Source organism: Gobius niger (assembly GCF_951799975.1).
Source record: "Gobius niger genome assembly, chromosome: 15".
NCBI classification, from domain to species: domain Eukaryota; kingdom Metazoa; phylum Chordata; class Actinopteri; order Gobiiformes; family Gobiidae; genus Gobius; species Gobius niger.
In genome coordinates, this window is record NC_136866.1 from 8,413,932 (window position 1) to 8,435,329 (window position 21,398).

The 21,398-nt window shown below is 42.1% G+C and overlaps 2 protein-coding genes across 3 annotated transcripts; both read left to right on the top strand.

The window, feature by feature from the left end:
* The first annotated feature begins 4,781 nt into the window (after positions 1–4,781).
* Positions 4,782–9,484, top strand: LOC306974968 (visual system homeobox 2-like). The gene is made up of 5 exons (XM_079572374.1): positions 4,782–5,245; positions 5,551–5,638; positions 5,876–5,999; positions 7,686–7,866; positions 8,964–9,484. The coding sequence occupies exons 1-5, from the start codon at positions 4,843–4,845 to the stop codon at positions 9,257–9,259; spliced, it is 1,092 nt and encodes a 363-aa protein (XP_079428500.1). The 5' UTR covers positions 4,782–4,842; the 3' UTR covers positions 9,260–9,484.
* Positions 9,485–9,694: 210 nt separating this feature from the next.
* On the top strand, positions 9,695–21,264 carry acss1 (acyl-CoA synthetase short chain family member 1). Of its 2 annotated transcripts, XM_079572130.1 has the most exons (14): positions 9,695–10,375; positions 11,422–11,518; positions 11,779–11,978; positions 13,879–14,054; positions 14,342–14,494; positions 14,564–14,711; positions 15,027–15,164; positions 15,598–15,690; positions 18,158–18,270; positions 18,648–18,774; positions 18,853–18,980; positions 20,078–20,141; positions 20,258–20,379; positions 20,974–21,264. In XM_079572130.1, the coding sequence occupies exons 1-14, from the start codon at positions 10,069–10,071 to the stop codon at positions 21,142–21,144; spliced, it is 2,037 nt and encodes a 678-aa protein (XP_079428256.1). In that variant the 5' UTR covers positions 9,695–10,068; the 3' UTR covers positions 21,145–21,264. The 2 variants fall into 2 exon arrangements, with proteins under 2 accessions (XP_079428256.1, XP_079428257.1); XM_079572131.1 differs by lacking the exon at positions 11,422–11,518 and having other exon boundaries at positions 10,235–10,375.
* Positions 21,265–21,398: the final 134 nt, after the last annotated feature.

Here is a 21,398-nt window from a genome sequence, read left to right on the forward strand (position 1 = left end):
GTAACTGTTTGGTGGTGTTTAGACTGAGCAGTGTATTACAGTTCAAACATGTGCTTCCAAAACTTCCAAAATATTTTGCCATATGTATGGTGAGTGAAGTTAATATGTTAAAGCTTAGAAATGTTAATGAGCACATTGCTCCCTGAGAGGCAAGGCTCTGAATTGGGGCATTTTGCTTGGACTCTAGTGCCACAGCTATAGTAATCGCAGCTTTAAAGATATAGTGGATAGGTAATAAAAAGGTGTCTAGTAATTTTTAATCTGTCTCTGCCCCATCACAGGATCATTTTGTGGGGCGTGCACTGGAGAGCAGTGGTGTGTGCAGGTGTATGAGGCTCCATCTGCCGCCTTCACTGATGAGTAAAACCATGACATAGATCCAGCTGGAGACAGAACGAGGGGAGCACGGCCTCATGGGAAATCATCACCAGCGCCGTGTCCACCTCTGCAGCGCCCCCGAGAGCTATCAATAAGTGGGTAATTGAATTTTAAGCACAAACAGTGGCGTTAGAGGAGCGTGTGTGATCGGGTGGGGATGAGGATGTTTAGAGCGAACACGATGATGCTGTCATGTCCCCGTCTCCAGGGACTCAACAGGAAGAATGAATGTTTAATCCTCTAAATAACAATTACACTCTGTAATGGGGCAGAAGTCGCTTGGTGCCTACACGTGCCACCAAATCATGCACACTATATCGGTACGATGTAAAGCGAGCCCGCGTCTGACAAGGCTTCATGAATGTAAGCTGCTATCTATCGAAACAGTAAAAAACACAATTAGGCGACGCAATTATTTTATTCTAATGCAACGAAAGCATTTGCTCAAATTAGACTTGAAACAGATGAACAGAATATATTGTTTTATTGTGTACCATAAATGACAGGTCCTGTATTTCCATTATGAAACATGATTTGTTTTAATCATCACCATACTATTTGAAAAAAGAGCAAAAATCCTATTTTATATTCTATAATATAATATTCTATAATATAATTTTATGTGGTGGTTACAAAAATCAGATGCCATCTGCAAAAAGGTTTATTTTTTGGCTCAACGGGGCAAGAAATGTTTTACATTACAATCAAATCCAAATAGCTAATTTCAATTGTCGCAATTAGCAGATTGCACAGACTAGGCTATTTATTTTTTATATTTGTGTGTCTGTCGCAAACATCTAAATATTGTTAGAGATACAAACTGATGAACCCAGTTATTTAGATCTCCACTGAGCTGCTTTGAAATGTGATTTTTGTGATAGTTTAATGGTTGATATTTTAGAGTTCTCGCAATCCAATAAATGTGTGCAGGGACAAAAAAAGGTTAATAGAATAAATAATCAGAAAAATATAGCCAATTGTTTTAGCTTTGACACATTCTTGGACATAGGACCCACAACAGCAGAAACCATAATGCATTGCTGCGCATCAAACAAACAGCCCTGAACACAAGAGTGAGCAGTGATTGTTAAGTTGCACTTTTGATCCAAAGCGAGTTTGCTAGCTGCACTGTTCTCATGGCGCTCACACAATGGCCTGTGTATGGGAGCTGCCTGGTGGCATTGCTTAATTAGGCGAACAGTTGATTCATTTGCTCTAATTGACAGCTAATTAAAGGAGTGAGGGCACATCACAGTGACGTCCTGTGAGCGGTGGACATGCACATCGCTTATGATGTTTGGTCATCTTCAAAAAAGCACCTGCCGTAGACATCGACCCAAACATATGGCGAGCGTCTGGTCAGGAAAGGACCGGAGATATTAGACTTACAGAGGCAAAAGAGTCCAGCGGTTAGAGGAAGCTTTCTCTGAGCTGCAAGAAAAGAAAGTGAACCTCTCAAAAGAATATACTGTTGATGAGTAAACTTTGTAGTTTTTATGCTAAACTCTACTAAACGTTGTTTCATTTTCTTTGTTTAAAAGGCTTGAAGGTCCACTGAGTGAATCCATTTCTTTTGAGGACGGTGCTAAAGCTTATCCTTGTCACTTTGAGCCTTAATACTGCTGTGTACTATACTACTAATACTATAATATAACTAATACTATATATACATCTTTAATTCAAACCAGCTATACAAGTTAACTTCCAGCATGGATTACTTACATAGAGTAGCCTGCATGAGTGTTGTGGTCTTTGTTAATACACTGCACTCATTTGTGTGGAGCAACGTGGCAGTAGCCGGCCCTCATCCACGTTTGGGACCTTGTCAGAGGACATTACTCGAGCACATTTAAAGTTTGGGGTCAGGCAGTTAAGACTGGGAGTGAGTGTTTGCCTCACCGTAGGAGCCCTGTTGGCCTGTCTTGTGTGTCTGCCGCTGTCCATGTGAATCCCTCTAAAAAAGGACAATTAGGGGCTTATTAAAGTCCAGGGCGCTGTAGTTCACGGGGCGTCTGCTCTGCCCCATCTCCAAACAGTCGGGGGCATTGTCTCACCTAATTATGCTGAGGTGGTGGGCCCCTTCTTTGTGTTGTTGCCTCCGCCATGCCTGTCCGGTTCCCTTCTCCGTCCGAACCGCTCGCCCCTGTCCACAGGAGAAGTGTGCTAATTAGACAAGAAACAAGCCCGAGTAATTATGTCAATTCTCGTTAAAAGTAAAGCCACAATGAGGAATATTACTGAATCCAGTTTTGAAAGTTTAGGGGCCTCTCTCTCCCCCACTTTTCCCAGCAACACATCTGCACATGCAACGGGGGAATGCGGCACGCTCGGCAAACTTCAGAGCCCAAATCGATGCACTCATACAGAAATGGAGACTATAGAACGGCACTGGCATGAAGTTATTGCCCTAATTAATGCTTTGTGGAGCCAGAGCAAACAGTTGAATCGTCGGCGGCGCATTGTTCGACTGTGGGAGCTGCTTTTGTTTCTTCACCTTAATAGGATGTTTTGATCAACGGCTGTTTGGTGACCCAGCTCTCTCCTGAAAGGCCAGGCTCTGGGAAATGGCAATTAGCTAGATTAGAGGAGCCATTTGTAGAGCGCGCACAAAGACGGATACGGCAGAGTGAGAGTGTGGGGCAGCTTATGATCTTCTCGAATTATTTAGTAAATGTCACCAGTCAACAGTGGTGCATCTTCTGTGGGACCTGCCATGTGTGTAACTTCCTTAGTGCTATATTGCAGGAATCTCATTTTACAGAGCCTTGCAATCTTACGCAAAGAATCAATTCAGATCTGCACATTAATAACATGGACTGATGAATGGGGGAAGTAACTTGAGTGAAAGTGCATGAGTGTACAAAATGTAGGTCTAATCCAGTACCTATTCAAAAGCCTCCTATATGAAGCACTGTGCACATATACAAATAAATGGCTTGCCCAGTGTTATCATGCCCATGCCAAAAAAAAAAATGAAAAAAGTGGGGAAAAGCCTGACATGTTTGAAATCTCACATCTGAAACAGTGTCTTTAATAAATGCCTATTACCAAAATGAATAGGACTTCCAACAGGGTGCAATTGAGTGACGTGGCACGCTTTACGCCTCGATCTTATCAGTGATACGGCTTTAAACCTGCTGTGCCCCGCTCCACGCGGACCCTATCTCCCATCTAACCACCTCTATTCATGCACGCGCGGCCCATTGAGGAGGCCCCTTGTCTGCGCGTCCGCTCATCTCCATAAACTCTCCTTTCCCCTTCGCGCGTCATTGTGCGTCCACATGGCCCCAAACGATCCCCCTGCGATTTTAACACGACAGTAATGGATTAATGGCTGATTATGGGCTGCTTGGATCGAAGTATAGCAGCCGTGTTGTTAAAATGAAGTGAGTTTAAATTAGTGCTAAACCAGACTGAGTTGATTTCCCTCGGCGTCTTTTGCGCTTTTATTTTCAGTCAATTTTTAACCAAGAATGCAACAGTGTCGCATAAGCTGCTGTTCCAAGGAAACTATTGACAAAAGCCAACCAAACATCTTGAATTAACCACTGTAGGCCTATTTAGTAGCTATAATTAGTAGATTCTCTGGCTTGGACACAATGCGCTGTCCCGTGTCGCTTGTCCCAGTCATATTTGTCTGGTGCTTAATTGCCCCTAATGCGCCCTAAATACAGAAAAGTAGGACATTGTACTCCACACATATTGTGAATTATCATAAAGAAGCTTAATAACTATCAACAGATGCAGCGAGGGTCCGAAGACAAAACATGCATGCAGCCTAATTAGAATATGCTAATCACGCGCGCGAGGCCAACGGATCGATCAAGCAACCAATCAGAGCGCCATAACGAGCTACAAGTGATATATTGATTTACATCGCTGTAGTGTCTTCACAGTCAGCACGTGGACACAAATTATAGGAAGATTCTGTCTTTTACGTATATAGGCCTATAGGTAGGCTATAAAAATGCGTTTGCAACAGAGAGGTCCAATAGTGAATAGTGAACTGGGTTACAGCAAGACGCATTCATTTATTGCGCACCTATACCTGTCAATAAACTATTCGGAAATAGATGTTTGATTGTGTTTTTTGTAAGATCTTTGTTTTCCATGGGCCTTTTATTTGGCTAAAAGCCAATGGAGCAGACGGAATAAGTAGCTATGCTTTAACAAAGCTAGCGCCTAATAATTGACTAACTAATAATTTAAGGCAGATCGCCACGATTTTCGATAAGAAATGACTGGACATTCCCTTGTGGTTTGGACGACGAACACTGATGATGTGATGATGATAATCGGTGCTGAAGTTGGTGCGCCTCCGGGCTGTGATTGGCTGCAGCCTGACGCCTGTTGAATAAAAGCCAGAGGCAGGCGCCGCGTTGACACCAGCTCTGGACAAGACACAGGGACTAACAGGTCCAGTATAATCTGAAGTCTGAACCACTCACTGTGCACAATCCTGGGATGACGGGGAAAGACGGAGCGGTGCTGTCGGACACAGAGAATAAGGAGAGGACCTCATCTCACTGCGGGATGGCGCACGTGGGACAGCAGCCTGCGTGGAAGCTGGGCCCTGCAGTGCCGAGGCGCACGGGCTTTGGGATTCAGGAGCTGCTTGGCCTTAACAAGGAGCCGCCTGCTGCCCCGAGGCGGCCACTCGAGGCGCTTCCACACCGCGCTCATGTCCTGGCAGCGCGCGGGCCTCTGGGCCCCGGGCCGTTGCTGCTCGGGCCTGACGGGATCCACTCTTTTTACCGTCAACCCGCTTTTCTAGAGGCGCTGTCCGAAGCACAGCACGTGCACCTGCCGCCGCTGCACAGAGACACGCACATGGATGTGCACTTGGACCCGCGCTCATCCAGCTCCGGTCAGTTTTGAGTCTCTAAAAAAATAAAATAACCCTCACACATTTGTAACGGGCCTTTCCCAAATTGTCTCAGTTAAAAAGCCGATGTGATGCTGTGCGCTTTACTGCAATAAACACCTGCCGCAGGGCATTCCAATAAAACTGGTTCATTTTGACTTAAGCATCTGTCGCCAGTGCGTTAAAGCAAGTTAAATCGGTTATTTAGTTGTTTATAGCTACATATTTAATATTTTTTTTGGTAATACTATAGCCTATAACTATTATATTTGTAATATTTAGCCTAATTTTTTTTTTTATCTGTTCAGATTCGGACGACATGAGCCTCTCCGGAGATAAGAAGTTTAACAAAACGTCGCTGAGTCAGAGCAAGAAACGGAAGAAAAGACGACACAGGTAAAAGAGCGCACACATTATAATAGACTTTATAAAGCACAGTGTCCTAAACGTAAAAAAAAAAGGAGGTGTTTTGTGCCACAATTTTTTTTGGTAATCATATCAATTTACCCTAAACTAATTCGAACAACATTTCCTGTACCTATTTTACGTATGAACTCAAAACACTTATGAACGAAAGAAAATTAAATTGGATATTAAAAAAAAAAAAAAAAAACGTACTGCATTTTTCCACAGAACTATCTTTACATCATACCAGCTGGAGGAGCTGGAGAAAGCTTTCAATGAAGCCCACTATCCAGATGTTTACGCCAGAGAGATGCTCTCTATGAAGACCGAGCTGCCGGAGGACCGCATCCAGGTCAGACTGCACACAAAGTACACGATACAGTAACGCTACAACACATCAGTATTATAGCATTGTAGTCTGGCATTATTGGATTTCTATAGGATTTACATTTCAACAAAATGAAATTAAAACATGTTATGTTCCCCACAAATATTAGACAATAACATATCTCCCTTTGTCTTTAGAAGTGTTATTGTGTTTGTACAGATTAATAAACACTGCCGATAACGCCAAAAAATTATCTATTTATGACTTGGGTTGAAATTTCTCGTAATCCATGTTGTTATTAATCCACTTGCCTTTTCGTATAGTGTTTGTGTTGGAAGTGAATTCATATTTTCTCGGGCTGCGTTTTCCTCTCATATTCATCAATCCCAATCTGATTAAAATTATTAATATCACAAACACATGTGGCTTTTGTTTTCATGAGATGGACATTTCCACATCAGTTGCATTAAGCACAAAATAGTTCCCCCAGAACCTAATATGTGGTTTGTTTTTAATCTCTGTTTTGTGTTTGCAAATATAAAATAAAACAGAGAATAAATAGTCGCTCTCACATGGCGTAAAAATCTGTCCCCCTATCCCTTATTTCAGTCAGGCCTTCTTCTTTTTTTACATTCCTCTGTCTATAGTCCACTGAAGCCTCTCACATAGCAGGAGTGTCAGGCTGGGTGAATGTAATTAGTTAATTGAGGGGAACTTTTCACCTCTCTCCTCTCTGATATGATAAGTACAGAATGAATTAGCGCGGGTCCGAGCGGTTTAATTTCCCGTGGTATTTCGCCGCCTGTCTCTCATCGATCAGCTCTGGAAATTAACTTATTTTTCAATCAGCCTCTCTGCCCCGGGGGTCACCACTCACTCACGCTGCCGCTGTCACAAAGCATGATTGCTCATCTGAGGCCCATCTTTTTATGAGATGGAGGTTATCATCGGATCCATGTACCTGAATAGCTTTTCCGCAGTGTAGGCCTGGCTGTTTTTTAATTCACACACGCACACACACACACACGCACACACACACACACACACACACACACACATACACACGCGCGCAAGGAACCAATCTCATCCTGTCTCCTCCGCCATTTTAGGATGCTCATTTTTCCTGTTTGGCTCATCCATATTCACGAGCTTGCGGAGGGTGTAACAAGGTCTGGCAAATCAATTTAGGATCTGCACAAGGAGCAGGAAGATGCACCAACACATGTTCACACACACATCAATGGCGATGGACATAATGAAATTCACGAGTGGGAAAAATGGTTAACTTTTACTATAACAAGTACATATTTTAGTCAAGTTTGTTATCATCAACCAGTTTGAACTATAGCTTTACCTTTTATCACTTATTCTAAGGAGGAATAACTTTAAGGTCTTTTTTCTGGCTTTTTCATTTGGTCACAACAGCAAAACATTTGTCTTAATGTGCAGCGAATATAAAAGTATTATTCTGAGCCTTTAGGTGTTGTATTCTTTCTTCTTCACTCACTTGCCAGTTGACTGCTGAGATTTGCTCGATCTCCAGTAGAGGTCATTGCATCCCTTTTTTTCCTTTATAAAAAGTTGCTTGAGTTTACACAATGACAAGGTCAGACTGCACCAATCTGCAAATACAGACCCAACTGAAAGACCCAATCAGAAATGCATTTATTTTAAACGGCGTGCTCATATTCTTCTGTGATGTCTGTGCAGGTGTGGTTCCAAAATCGCAGAGCCAAGTGGAGGAAGAGGGAGAAGTGCTGGGGCCGCAGCAGTGTCATGGCGGAGTATGGTTTATACGGCGCTATGGTGCGCCACTCCATCCCACTGCCGGAGTCTATCCTCAAATCAGCCAAGGACGGCATCACAGAGTCATACGCACCATGGTTACTAGGTACGTGTTTTAAAATAGACACATTTAAGGTAGAATTATCTATAGGAGAGTGGCAAGTTCACATTTTATACAGCCCTGTGCTCAAACAAAGCAGACGCCCTCTCAAAAATGACACAGTAGCTTTAGTCACTAATGTGAAGGAAATCCCAAGATAAATAAACCATGATCTAGGTTCTGAGAAATAGGCAATATGATTTCTTTGCCACATCAAACCCCCCTAGCACCATCATAGCTTGTAATAGATAATAGATATGAGTTAATATGTAAGCAGTACCATGTTAAAACAGGTTTGCATTCCATAGCTTCCCATACGTAATATTTCACACAGCGGATTCCTTAAAGCAAGGTTTTGGGTGCACAAAAGTGAAGTGTGTTCGGAGCCAATGAAAGTGTCACCAGGTCAATGAGAGGTGGCAGTCGATAGTGTGTAAATCCCACTTCATCAGGACAGATTAGGCTAAGTCTCCACTCTGCCACATGTCAATTGATCTGTAGAAATCAATTAGGCCGCTCTGAGTCAGGATCCAGCTACCAACGCACTCAAACTCACTATATGCGCTCACTGGGAGAAGTACCCATAACCTATACTGAATTAAAACTACTTCAAGTATCACTTATGACCAAATCTAGAACATACTTAAAAGCAGTGGTCATCAAGAGGTTCTAATAGCTACCACTACTGCTACTTCTACTACCACTATTACATTGTTACTTGAGTAAATGTATGCAGACGAGACCCAAAAACATGTGGAAACAAATTAAGCCCTCGATTCAATCATTAAAACCTGCTATTACAGCTATGACACGCCGAGATCCATTCACTTTTTGCATCACGTGTCCTGTGAATGACAAATCATGTGTTCGAAAGAGAAAGACAGTGTCTAAGGCTTTGACAAAGAGAGACGTTTTCAACTATCACAGTAAAAGTATTTCAAGTATCCACCACTCCTCATGACAAATGGGTAACAACAAAAGTGACGCAACAGTAAACAACCCAGCATGTTCTAATACACAAATGTCCCGGTGATAACATAATTGCACAATAATGTCCCCACTATGATGCGTGACCGGTTAATGTTTATACCTTTGTCCTTCAGGTATGCACAAGAAGTCTGTGGACACCTCCCCATGCAAACCCGGCAGCACGACGCCGGCAGCACCGGCACAGGACACGGCGGTGGACCAACCGTCAGAGGAGGACACGGAGAAGTGGACTCGGGACACGAACACGCCGGACATTTCTAAAGAAGAGATGAGAGAGAACAGTATTGCGGTGCTGCGGGCCAAGGCGCTCGAGCACAACGCCAAGATCCTGTCAAAAGTCACAGACAAAACGCACAAAGACGAGGAGGAGGCGATGGAGGAGGACACAGAGAGGAAAAAGACAAATTAAGGACACTCTACAGGGCGACGTAAATGGACAATACAATAAGCAATACAGTGTGTAACCTATTTGCTGACTGCAGAACAATCCACCCACTTCCTCATTGTCCCTGAAGCGCTGCAGGCCGTTTAAAGTGTAACTTTTGAACCCTGGAGATATTACATGTGACGCCTTCAATGACCACTTCCCATTGAAATACTACAGCTACCACTTGTTGCACATGATGTAAATAAACTAAAGCCAATACAATGATATCACTGTGTAGTTAATCAATAATGTGTTTTGTCTTTTTACAAATTGTAATAGGCAAATAAAATGAGCTGGAACGAGTCTATTCATTGGTTGTACCACGTGACGTTCCTGCCACATCAGATGCTTTTGCTTGAAGTTGTTTTGGGGGGGTTGTTGGGGGCGGGGTAAGCTTCTCTTCTTTTGCAGATGGGATTCTTCCATGGGCTATCCAAGTTCAAAAACGGCTGCGCGATTGTGCGTAAAGGGGGCAAAGCTAAAAATGAAAGTAACCGACCGCTTCGTAATAGTGAATGCTGATGCGTAAAGTTGCCGCTGCGTTGCGCAAAAGCGAGCATTCCCTCACATTTGCGCAACAGCAACACGTAGATTCCAGTAAAAGAGTGAAGAACAGGGCTGGCACTTTGAATGCGCGCCCGCCCTTCTCCGCGTCAACCTCCCCCCTTTGCTCTCTTGTTATAGTTTCGCTTGGGGTTTTTCATCTTCACTTTTTAGTCCGTTCCTCCTCAGCAGATGCGGAAATGCGTGTCATGTATTGAGGAAAACTCGAGAGGCTTGGCTGTACTAACATGATGTGGCTGCGCTGCACTTCAAGACGCCTGCTGACTCCCTTCAACCGTGCGCTAAAACACGGGCGCCTGAATGCGTCGTCCCGGGGCGGTAACGTAGCGGCCGTGATGCCCGAAGCCGCCGGGTTTCAGGGAGTCACGGACCGGGCCACGCTGCAGGAGTTTTCCCACGCGCACAGTGACAGCTTTTGGGCAGCGATGGCCAACCACAGGCTCACCTGGACCAGCGCCTATGACATGGTGCAGGACTGCGACCTGAGGCGAGGAAAGGTCAAGTGGTTTGTGGGAGGGAAGCTCAACGTGTCTGGTAAGTGGGAGATAAACAACTTCTGAAAGTGTTATGTTACGCGCCACTGCCATCCATCTGATCTGGCTACACTTGCATAATAACTAACTTGGAGTAGCTGACTCGCACAGATGAACAGCTTCTACTGGTTTGACTCAGAACAAGATATAGTAGCTTATGGATTCTTGATAGAAATTTAATCTCCATAGTCCAAAATATCATAAAAACAGAGAGTAGCAGAATAATGTCTTTTGATACACTGTAAAATATGATTGTGTTTAATGCCCAGAGAAAGACAAGTTATAAAAATGTTAATGTCTTTTGGTGACCGGGTCAGAGAAGTTATTTCTTCTTTATGCTCCTTTTCATTCATGATATCGATGTCATGCACCATTGTAACATTTACTACAAAATAATAACATAAGAAATGGTTGAAATTGAAACCTTATTCTCATTGAAATGTCAAGCTCTTTGGCAAAGTCGCTGTTTGGTTTGGTTTCATGGAGACCATGTGATCTAGTGGCAACAAGAGCAACATCAACAAGTTCTGCAAAAAGCTTCTCAATCACAGTAAGCAGCCAATAATAAACTTAATCTTCACTCTGGTCCGAAATCTAAATCTAGAAATGAAATCGACAGGTATTTTTAGTTGGTCCAAGTTACTCATGTCTAATCAGTGTGTAACTGTCAGTTAGAAGCCTACAGCGGTTTGGAGAGGCAAACAGGCGCTCGGACATGCACTGATACCAAATGACTATGTAAACAAGTTTAAAACTACCACTTCTGAAAACTCCAAGTGTCTATGCACAGAGTAGAAAGAAAAAGTTAGAGTGCTCAATGGCACTGGCATTACAAGACCCTTTTAAAGTATTGCCATTACTACAACTACTTGCACCCTTCACTAGAGGATCTTCTGTCAATACTTTTACTAAAACCAAATCACATAAACTATTACTCGTAAAAGTATCTCTTGACGATTAAATAAAACTATTTCATGATGTGGTACATGAACGTCACAGCTGTTCAGAGAAAACCATCATTGAACTTTTGTGTCTTGGTGTTGACAGTGAACTGCCTGGACCGCCATGTGCTCACCTGTCCCGACAAAGTAGCCCTCATTTGGGAGAGAGATGAGCCCGGGGCGGAGGTCAAAGTCACCTACAGGTCAGTGATGGGCGATCGTCTCACGTCATGAAGAGGGCGTTACCGAGTGGAGATAGTGCAGTCGTAAAGAGGCCTGTGAAGTGAGAAAAGAGTGACCTTGAGATTTGGAATGATACACTACGAGTTTACAAGACGATTGAGTTGTAGTTATAAAATGGCACTAAACTCAAATAAAAAACAACAGATTCTTTGTCAATGTATTTTACACAAGGGATGTCATGAGTGAAAGTGTTACATGCATAATGAAATGTGTGTTTTAGGGAGCTATTGGAAATGACGTGTCGCCTTGGCAACCTGTTGCGACGCCGCGGGGTGAAGAAAGGAGACTGTGTGACCATCTACATGCCCCCCTGTCCCCTGGCCGTGGCCTCCATGTTGGCCTGCGCACGGATCGGTGCCGCTCACAACGTGGTGTTCGCCGGCTTCAGCTCAGACGCTTTGGCCGAGCGCATCAGAGACGGTAAGGATTTGTACAATGACATAGTAGTAAATAAATGTCACTTTCCTCGGTACTCAACGATGACAACCCCTCACTATGATGGGTGACGTGTTTTGCTCAAGACATTCAAACTCTAAACCAGGGGTGCCCAAACTTTTTGTCTCTGAGGGCCAAAATGAAAAAGCGTCTGTGGGTCGCGGGCCAAACACGGCGGCGATGTTAGCGTGAAACACATATAACTGCAAATAATACTAGTTACTTTATTTTCTTTTTCTGGTATACATTTGCATTTAATTCTATCTATGCAAATAACATGCTACATAAGCCTAGTTTTAGTAGAACAAAATCAATTATTGTAGCAATATAGTGCAAAATGTAAACAACGCCACCTGTAACCTGCACTACCTACAGTGACTTTGCCTCATTCATTTCTTTAAGTCAAAGAAAATGCCATATTAGACCAATTTGAAAGTGCCAGTTCAGCATAAATTATTTTATAAGTCATATATGTCAATGACCTTTGCAATACAATTTGGAAAAATGGCAAAGTTGATGCTACGACGCTCTATGCCAGAGAAATACCAAGACACCAGAACAGTGTTTCCTTAAAGGAATAGGCCACCGTTTTTACATACTGAGATATGTTCCTACCTTAGCTTTGACGAGTTCTTCAGGACCTGTCTGATCTTCCCCCGTGCCTTCAGTCACCTAAACACAGCGCAGACGGCGTTAGCATTTAGCCTCTCCCTCTCTCCACTATAGCTCCAAAACAGGCCAAGATAGAAGCTACCAAGCTCTTCCACGTTTTCCCTATTTAAATATGGTTACGTGAAGTGTAACACTACAAAGTATAATTACACAAAATTAAACAATGTGGATTTTCTAAGCGGATAAAAGGGGGAACTATAATGTAAGGCGTAATAATACCAGGAGTAGTTTGGCATCCGCACAGTAAAGTGAAGATTACTGCGCGGATTTCGTTTAATTTTGTTTAATTTTGTGTAATTATACTTTGTAGTGGAACACTTCACGCAACCATATTTAAATAGGGAAAACGTGGAAGAGCTTGGTAGCTTCTATCTTGACCTGTTTTGGAGCTATAGAGGAGCAGGAGAGGCTAAATGCTAACGCCGTCTGCGCTGTGTTTACGTGATTGAAGGCACGGGGGAAGACCAGACAGGTCCTAAAGAACTCGTCAAAGCTAAGGTAAGAACATATCTCAGTATGTAAAAACGGTGGCCTATTCCTTTAACTTTGCAAAAGGAGTGAAACAGCGCCCACAATTTGTCACTGGTGGCCAAAAAGTGTACTGCATCCATATTTGCCATTGAGAATGAATGGGAGAGAGTTAGTATTAACCAGGTACAGCGCAAAAGTAGGTCACTCTCTGGCAGGCACCCCTGCTCTAAACAATCCAAATTTTGTGCTTATTCTTTAGATATAGTTGAATATGGTATTAACACATGTAAACGTTATCTTATCATCAGGAAGGGCTATACCTCATATCGCAAAATCATTTGCAAATCTCTGTACACTTAAAGGACAGTGGATTTGTGAATCATTTACATGTTAAAGGCACTATACCTGATTATTATGTTGTAAACTCTCAAACGTATGCAGAAAAACACTGTGCAGCTAATTATAAAGCCTTTGTATGAATTTCATGAACCCGCAGGTGTGTTTTCTGGCATTTCTGTGACAGTGACCTTGAAAAATGACCCTGCAAGTTGTGAAATGTGGATATACAATAGCTCCTTTGAGGAATTGGGATGCTCCAAATGTTTCTGCCCCACTGCTGACATTTTAATGTAGCGGCTCCTCTTTCATTGTTTGTAATAAAATAAAATAAATCTGGTATAAAGCTTTTAAGGATAAAATTTAACCTCATAAAACCATTTTAAATCTCGTCACTTATTCACAGCCGACTCCAGCACAGTGATCACAGTAAACCAGGGCGTGAGAGGGGGGAAGGTGATTGACCTGAAGAAGACCGTGGACGCAGCCGTGGACACCTGTCCAAATGTGCGACAGGTGTTTGTCGCCATGAGAACGGAGACTCCGGCCGTCATGAAGGACAGGGATGTGGCCATGGAGGAGGTGGGACAGATGTGCATCAATTGATTGAGAGTTAGAGGCTTACTTTAACCCCTTGCTCACTCACTCACTCACATTGATGAAACATTCCTACTGCCTGTTTCCTAGCTTTAACACAAGACTCCGTTTCGTCTCACTCTAGCCTTTCTGACTTTATCTTCTCGCACTTGTTGATTGAAATGTGAGAAAGTGTGATGTGAAAAATGTGAAATTTGATCGAGGTTTGAATCGCCAACCTCTGACCTCTGTTTCGACTTGAGCCGTACATAAAACATGCGTGTGTGGTGCAGGAGATGGCGCAGGAGGAGGCGGTCTGTGAACCAGCTACTATGGACAGTGAAGATGTTTTATTCATGCTCTACACATCGGGCAGCACAGGAAAACCCAAAGGACTGGTCCACACTCAGGCGGGATACCTGCTGTACGCCTCGCTTACACACAAGGTAACATCACCATAAACAAGCGAATCAAGTTCTGGAGCCACTCTTTGCAACATCTGCTGTCATCTCCAGTACGTGTTCGACTACCACGATGGAGATGTGTTCGGCTGTGTGGCGGACATCGGCTGGATAACGGGGCACAGTTACTGCGTTTATGGACCTCTAGCAAATGGAGCGACGACTGTTTTGTTTGAAAGCACTCCGATTTATCCTGACCCGGGTAGGGAGGCTACAATGACAGTCTGCTACATTATGTAACAGTGGAAAAATAGCATGAACTAATGCCTGCCCTGTGGCTCAGCATGTGGCCTCCATGAACTGTTTACACTTAACACTGAACTTGACTGTGCCTTCCGCTATAATTAGTAGCTTCTGTAAACACGGGTGTTTGAAATGTCAACACTGGCTTGGTATTGTCCTTTTCATATTGCTTTGTTAAATGGGAAAAAACAAAACTTATTATTGTATCATCCGATGCAGAAATACAGTGAAATAATGTCCTTCATATATCCTTACTCTACCTTGTTACTATCAGGCAGATACTGGGAGATGGTGCAGCGACTACAGATTAACCAGTTTTATGGGGCTCCGACAGCCATCCGCCTGCTGCTCAAGTACGGAGACCAATGGGTGCACAAATACGACCGCTCCTCCCTCAAAACTCTGGGCTCAGGTATGTGGACAATAACATGAAAAACACATGTTCGATGTGCTCTTGCCGCCTAAAGCCGTGTAGAAATAGGTGCAGAGAGTTGACACTGAAATGATGTGTCCAGTGTATTTATACCTGTCAGTTATGTGGCCGTTTGACCAGGGCACTGTGCACATGCAGCATGTCACACGTGAGGCTGCTTCAGGGTCCGTGAATGTCTGTGGACACATTGTAAAAGAAGTACACGTATTTATATAAGTGTACAGGAAGTTAATTTCTGTTTGAGTGATACTAAAGTAAAAGCTCATCCAGAGTGTAGTCATTAATATCCTACTAACCTATAACGTAAGTCTTATCTTATCAAACACTCAACATAAGAAGTATATCACTATCTTAAGTACCTATCTGCAGTATATGCTTATCTGCTCTGTGCTGCCTGTGCATTTCACTCCAGTGGGTGAACCAATCAACACTGAAGCCTGGGAGTGGTACCACAAGGTCGTGGGCGATGGTCGCTGCCCGATTGTGGACACATGGTGGCAAACAGGTATTTACAAACAGAAACCAAAGAACACATTGATTTAAGGCGAGACACTGCAGGTGAATGTGTTTTTACAGATATCAATTTGAAACTTTTGCTGTAGATTACTGGCATAAATGTGAGAAAAAAATACATTGCAAGTTTTCTGTCATTTTATCTTTTCATATAAGAACAAGGTGTTTTATGCCTAAAAATGCCCCAAATTTCCCATCTTTTCGGCGACGAAATCTGAATAATGGATAGAGCTACATTCACATTTATGGTTTAATTTTATTGATGAATGAGTTACCAAGACTTTTTTAGAGGGGATTTTGGAGATCTTGTTTAGTTTGGCCATACCGCCTTTGCGATGCCCAATCCCGTCAGACCTTGGAAGCTAAGCAGAGAAGGGCCTGGTCGGTACTTGGATGGGAGACCGTTTGGGAACACCAGGAAGCAGACTGGTTGCCTCGCTTCCGTCCGTCTACCCCAGGGCAGCTGTGGCTACACTAGTAGCTTACTACCACCAAGTATGGAGTGAATGAATAGTGCAATGTAAAGCGTCTTTGAGTGTCCAGAAAAGCGCTATATTATTATTATTATTATTATTATTATTATTATTATTATTATTATTATTATTATTATTATTATTATTATTATTATTATTATTATTATTATTATTATTATTATTAAAATAAGCTGTTTTGTAAAAAATGTAATTTTCGCCTTATTTTTTGACATTCAATACTTAATAAATGGGGCTAGGGATTAAATAATAAAAAAAAAACCTCTGAAAAAATCTTCCAAGTATTGTTCAGTCCAAGGCTGGAAAATTTGAAGTCTTTAGGTCCGACTGACGTGGACACAGTGTCGCCACAATGACAGAAAAATGTGTTTTGAGAAAAAGGCCCTTGAAATTGCATTGTCCCAAATAAGTCTATGAGCAAACATTGAATCAGCGCAATATTTAAACATGTTATTGTGAAGATTAGGCATATTTTCTGTTTCCGGGTGAAAGCTTGTATGTTCAGAGACCAATTTGGCCCAAAACCTGAAAACTGAAAACATTGAGTTTTGCCTGTAGTGTCTCCCCTTAATGTTAGATAACAAAGAATCTGAGGATCATCATCAAATAGCACATTCTTTCCTAATCCATTATTACCTCTTTCTTTTATTCCCTTGCTCCAAATAAAGCTGTAATCGTAGGGTCACAACCTGCTCCTGTGTCTGAGCCACAGCACTCCTGATCAGCCCTGAAACAAAAACACAGTTATGTAACGCTGGGAATGGTTTGGTGCTTGCACCCGGACACTTGGAAATGCACACAACCACACACTTCCCTGCGAACTCCAAAATGTACACAGATTCTTCACAAACCTCCACGGGCCAGAGTGTTGTATTTGCTTATAGTGTAAACTAATAAAACGTGTGCTTGAGTTACAGGATGTTTAGTCACACATTTGGTAAAAATGTCTAATTGTGGACAGAAGTGTTTATCTTTGGTGGAGCTTGTAATGTTTGAAACAAATCGTGGATGAACCCGACACAGTAGCTTCAAATATGATTGAGTTGTGACCAAATGGGACCGTGCTGCGTAATTACCATACAAATGGCACATAAGTCGATAATTAATTGCTGATAATTAAACATCACAGCGTGGTAAGCTTTGAATTACAGACACAGATACATTATGACCCAAATACCCCACTTCACTAAAAAGGATTATGTTGTTATGCTGCTTCCCTGGACTGTGCTTCCCATTAGGACTAAGTGGCATTATTCATAATTGCCATTTGGTTGATCTGGGAACAAGTAGCCTGTTTAGAGGCAGAATTAGATTTTGATCCGCCGCTGGCATATGACCGCCTTGTTGGATTACGCAGCAGGGAAAGACTGAAAGCCACATCACATTCAGCATTTTAGATGTTTTTAACAATGTTTCACACATTTTCAGATCAGGTAAAAAAAGAGCTTTTATCTGACTTGTTCGTACTAGAGGTCGATGTGAATGGGATGCTGGTTTCCGATGCTATTGTGGGATCATCTGTTGTGCCCTACTTTATAGCAGCCGCTCAGTTCAGCACCAGCAGATTAACCACTCCCACAGCCCGGACAGACCTAATAACATTTAATTCACTTAATATGTGTCCGTAATCACTAAAGCTACATCTGTACACTGAGAGAGACCAAAGCTAATCAGATTTCACTCCTCATTTTCCATTTTGATGCAATAAAAAGCACATAAATGAATCTAAACATAGTATAGTAGTGTGTCTTATTGCAGCTGCCTCTGTGTTATCTCTTCAGATAGCTCCTGCAATGTGTTACAACTTGATTAAACAAAGCAGGTTTAGCAAAGGACATTGCTAAGGGCATGGCAGTTTGCAGTCTCAGATGCACTACCAGCTGAACTTACTGTGTTACTAGTAAATATAATAACTACAGTCTTATCATCACAGGTTTTCTCATACGTTTTGTTGCCGTTTTGCCTCAGAAACAGGTGGTATCTGCATTGCCCCGCGGCCTTCAGACCCAGACGCAGAGATTGTCCCAGGAATGGCCATGAGACCCTTCTTTGGCATTAAGCCAGTGCTGGTAGACAATGAGGTACAGTCCACACCCTTGTATTTTCACATGTGGAACACAGCCTACGTTCTATGGGAACTGGGGTCAGATTAGGATTATGGGAGTCTCACCAGCTGGGTCACTTTTGATACACGCTGACCCCCGAGTCCTGCCAAACTCTCTGTTACTCTGGGACTGGTTCAGGACTGCGCCACGGCTCCTGAACTGCACAGATTGTGGAGACAGTTGGAGCGAGGCACTGACCTCCTCTTCTCTTTGGCACAAGCTCAAGCTTCACAACAATACGAGTCATTGTGCACATGCCACTCCACCAAAACCGTGGATTCCTATTTTTTTTATCGAAGACTTCCCATTTTATTTAAACCTTTAATACAGTCTTGTTTCTGTATTCTGCTCAGGGAGAGGAGTTGACCTCTAAAAGTGCCTCCGGTGCCCTGTGCCTCGCTCAGCCGTGGCCTGGTATGGCCCGGACTATTCACAACAACCACCAGAGGTTTATTGAGACCTACTGCCAGCCCTTTCCTGGTAACAGTGCAGTCATAATATCAGATTAGACTTGGTTGGCCATTTGTATATTTCTTCTAATCCGTTTCTGTGGTACAGGATACTTCTTTACGGGAGATGGGGCCAATCGAACTGAAGAGGGCTACTATCAGATCACCGGGCGACTCGATGATGTCATCAACGTCAGCGGGCACAGGATCGGGACGGCCGAGATAGAGGATGTTGTGGTAAGTAGGACGCACTATATGAAATGTTAAATATATTTAAAAAAAAATGCATATTACTTCACTTGATGGCACATTCCCGGTAGTAAATGAAGTGTGTGCGATGAAAAGGCAACAAAAAAGTGACAAACGAGCGAAAAAATTTGATTAAAAAAAGCAATGAAAAATGTGATGAAAACCCAAGAATAAAGTGACAAGAGAGCAACAAAAACGCAACAAAAGAGCAACAAAAACGCAACAAAAGAGCAACAAAAACGCAACAAAAACAAAACAAAAGAGCAACAAAAACAAAACATAACAAAAGAGCAACAAAAACATAACAAAAGAGCAACAAAAACGCAAGAAAAGAGCAACAGAAACATAACAAAAGAGCAACAGAAACGCAACAAAAGAGCAACAAAAACATAACAAAAGAGCAACAAAAACACAACAAAAGAGCAACAAAAACACAACAAAAACATAACAAAAGAGCAACAAAAAAGCGATGACAATTGTGATGAAAACGCAACAAAAAAAGTGAAAGAAGAGTGAGGATAAAGAAAAAGTGACTGCAACACGCTTTTTAAATGAGGCGCTACACTGACCTACAGGCTGTAAGCTCCAGTCAGGAAGCTTTTACATTTGGATAAAGCTGAGCTGGAGGAGAGGTTCAAAGCTGGAGAAAAAAAGGTTTAATTTATATGTGACAAAGAGGAAGGGTTCTATATTTCAGGCAGAACTGGGATCAGCTCAGAGTCCTTATGTACAGTATGATTGCATTATTTCAAATAAAAGCGATGTGGCCTCTGGGTGAAAAACAAAAAGATTTGCTCACATTTTTGTCTTTAATGGGTGCAATATTGTTTTTATTGGTTTATCTTGTAGATTCATTATACTGAGCAATATATTTAAGGCATAGAAATGTATGAGGCAGAACTGTAAGCATTATCAGCACAGATAACATAAATCCTTGAATTATATAATGGCATTACTATACTGGATTTAAAGCTCAATTTCTCAGCTCAAGTTTTAATAACGTTTTCTACTTATTTACAAATGTACAATTTAATTTGAGTGCAAAGTTTATGATCTCTCATGCGTGTGGTCCGTCTAATTTGCAGAATCATTGCTCTGCTGTGGCTGAGTCAGCGGTCATCGGCTACGCGCATGACATCAAAGGACAAGGTGAGCTGAGGCCCGGTCATTCAGTTAAGTTTTATTGACACGGATATACTGTAAGTGTATAACTATAAAAAGGGTTTGTTCTCGAATTAAAAGCGGTTTTCCTCCTTTCATGTTAGGCGTGTATGCGTTCGTGGTGCTAAAAAAGGAAGCGGACATCACCGAGGCCGAGATACGCCGACAGCTTAAAGACAGCGTTTCAAAGTCTATAGCCAAATACGCGTCTCCGGACTACATTCAGGTAACGTTCTACCCTTTAAACCAGTGTTAATTTTGACAACATATTTAAATTTAGTTTTAGTCTTAGTCTTTTGACGAAAATGTAATTCAATTTTTTAGTCTAGTTTTAGTCAAAAAAATATCTTCAATTTTAGTCTAGTTTTAGTCGACTAAAATTGCAAATAAATTTAGTCGACTAAATTTAAGACGAATTTAGTCGACTTTGCATTGATAATATTCATTATAATCATATTTAATCTTGTTCCTCTGCTTCATGGAGCTGCTCCACATGAACAAAGCTCAGAGCTGATCCTTTGGCAGAGAATTTGCATGATATGAGGCTCTTTCAGACGGTCAATAGAAGTTTGGATGATTTTAGTCTCTCCTTTTCATTTTTATTTAGTCTTATTTTAGTCGACTAAAATATCTGGACATTTTGGTCATAGTTTTAGTCTCATGTAAAAACTTTTAATTTAGTTTTAGTCCAATTTTAGTCGTCAAAAATATCACTTTGACTAAAATTAAGACTAAATATTTTAGTCGACGAAATTAACACTGCTTTAAACGTTTCTCTCATGCTTCTCTCGCGCTAATCTACTTGTTTTTTGTGTTGCAGATTGCTAAACGTTTACCCAAAACTCGCTCGGGTAAAATAATGCGGCGGGTTCTTCGTAAAGTGGTGGAGCGAGACTTGGACGGGCTGGGCGACCTGAGCACGCTCGATGACCCCACTGCGGTTCAGGAGATCATCCAGGGTCACCAGGCTCTGTGCAATAAACAGGAATAACCACAAGTGTCTTATAAAAGGTTTTAATACTTTTCTATCAAATCATTGTGAAACAGCGCAAATGTATTTTACAATATAAAGAAGATGTTTCAACAGTAAAACTAAACATGTATCATACCTTTTGTACAAACATGAATCATTCTCTGTTAGATTTCCCTTTGTAATAAATGTAAACACTACCATTAAGGTCAGAGTTAAGGCTCTGTGTTCTCTCTCCCGCCCGTAATCGGCTTCTACCACAAAAAGTGACATTG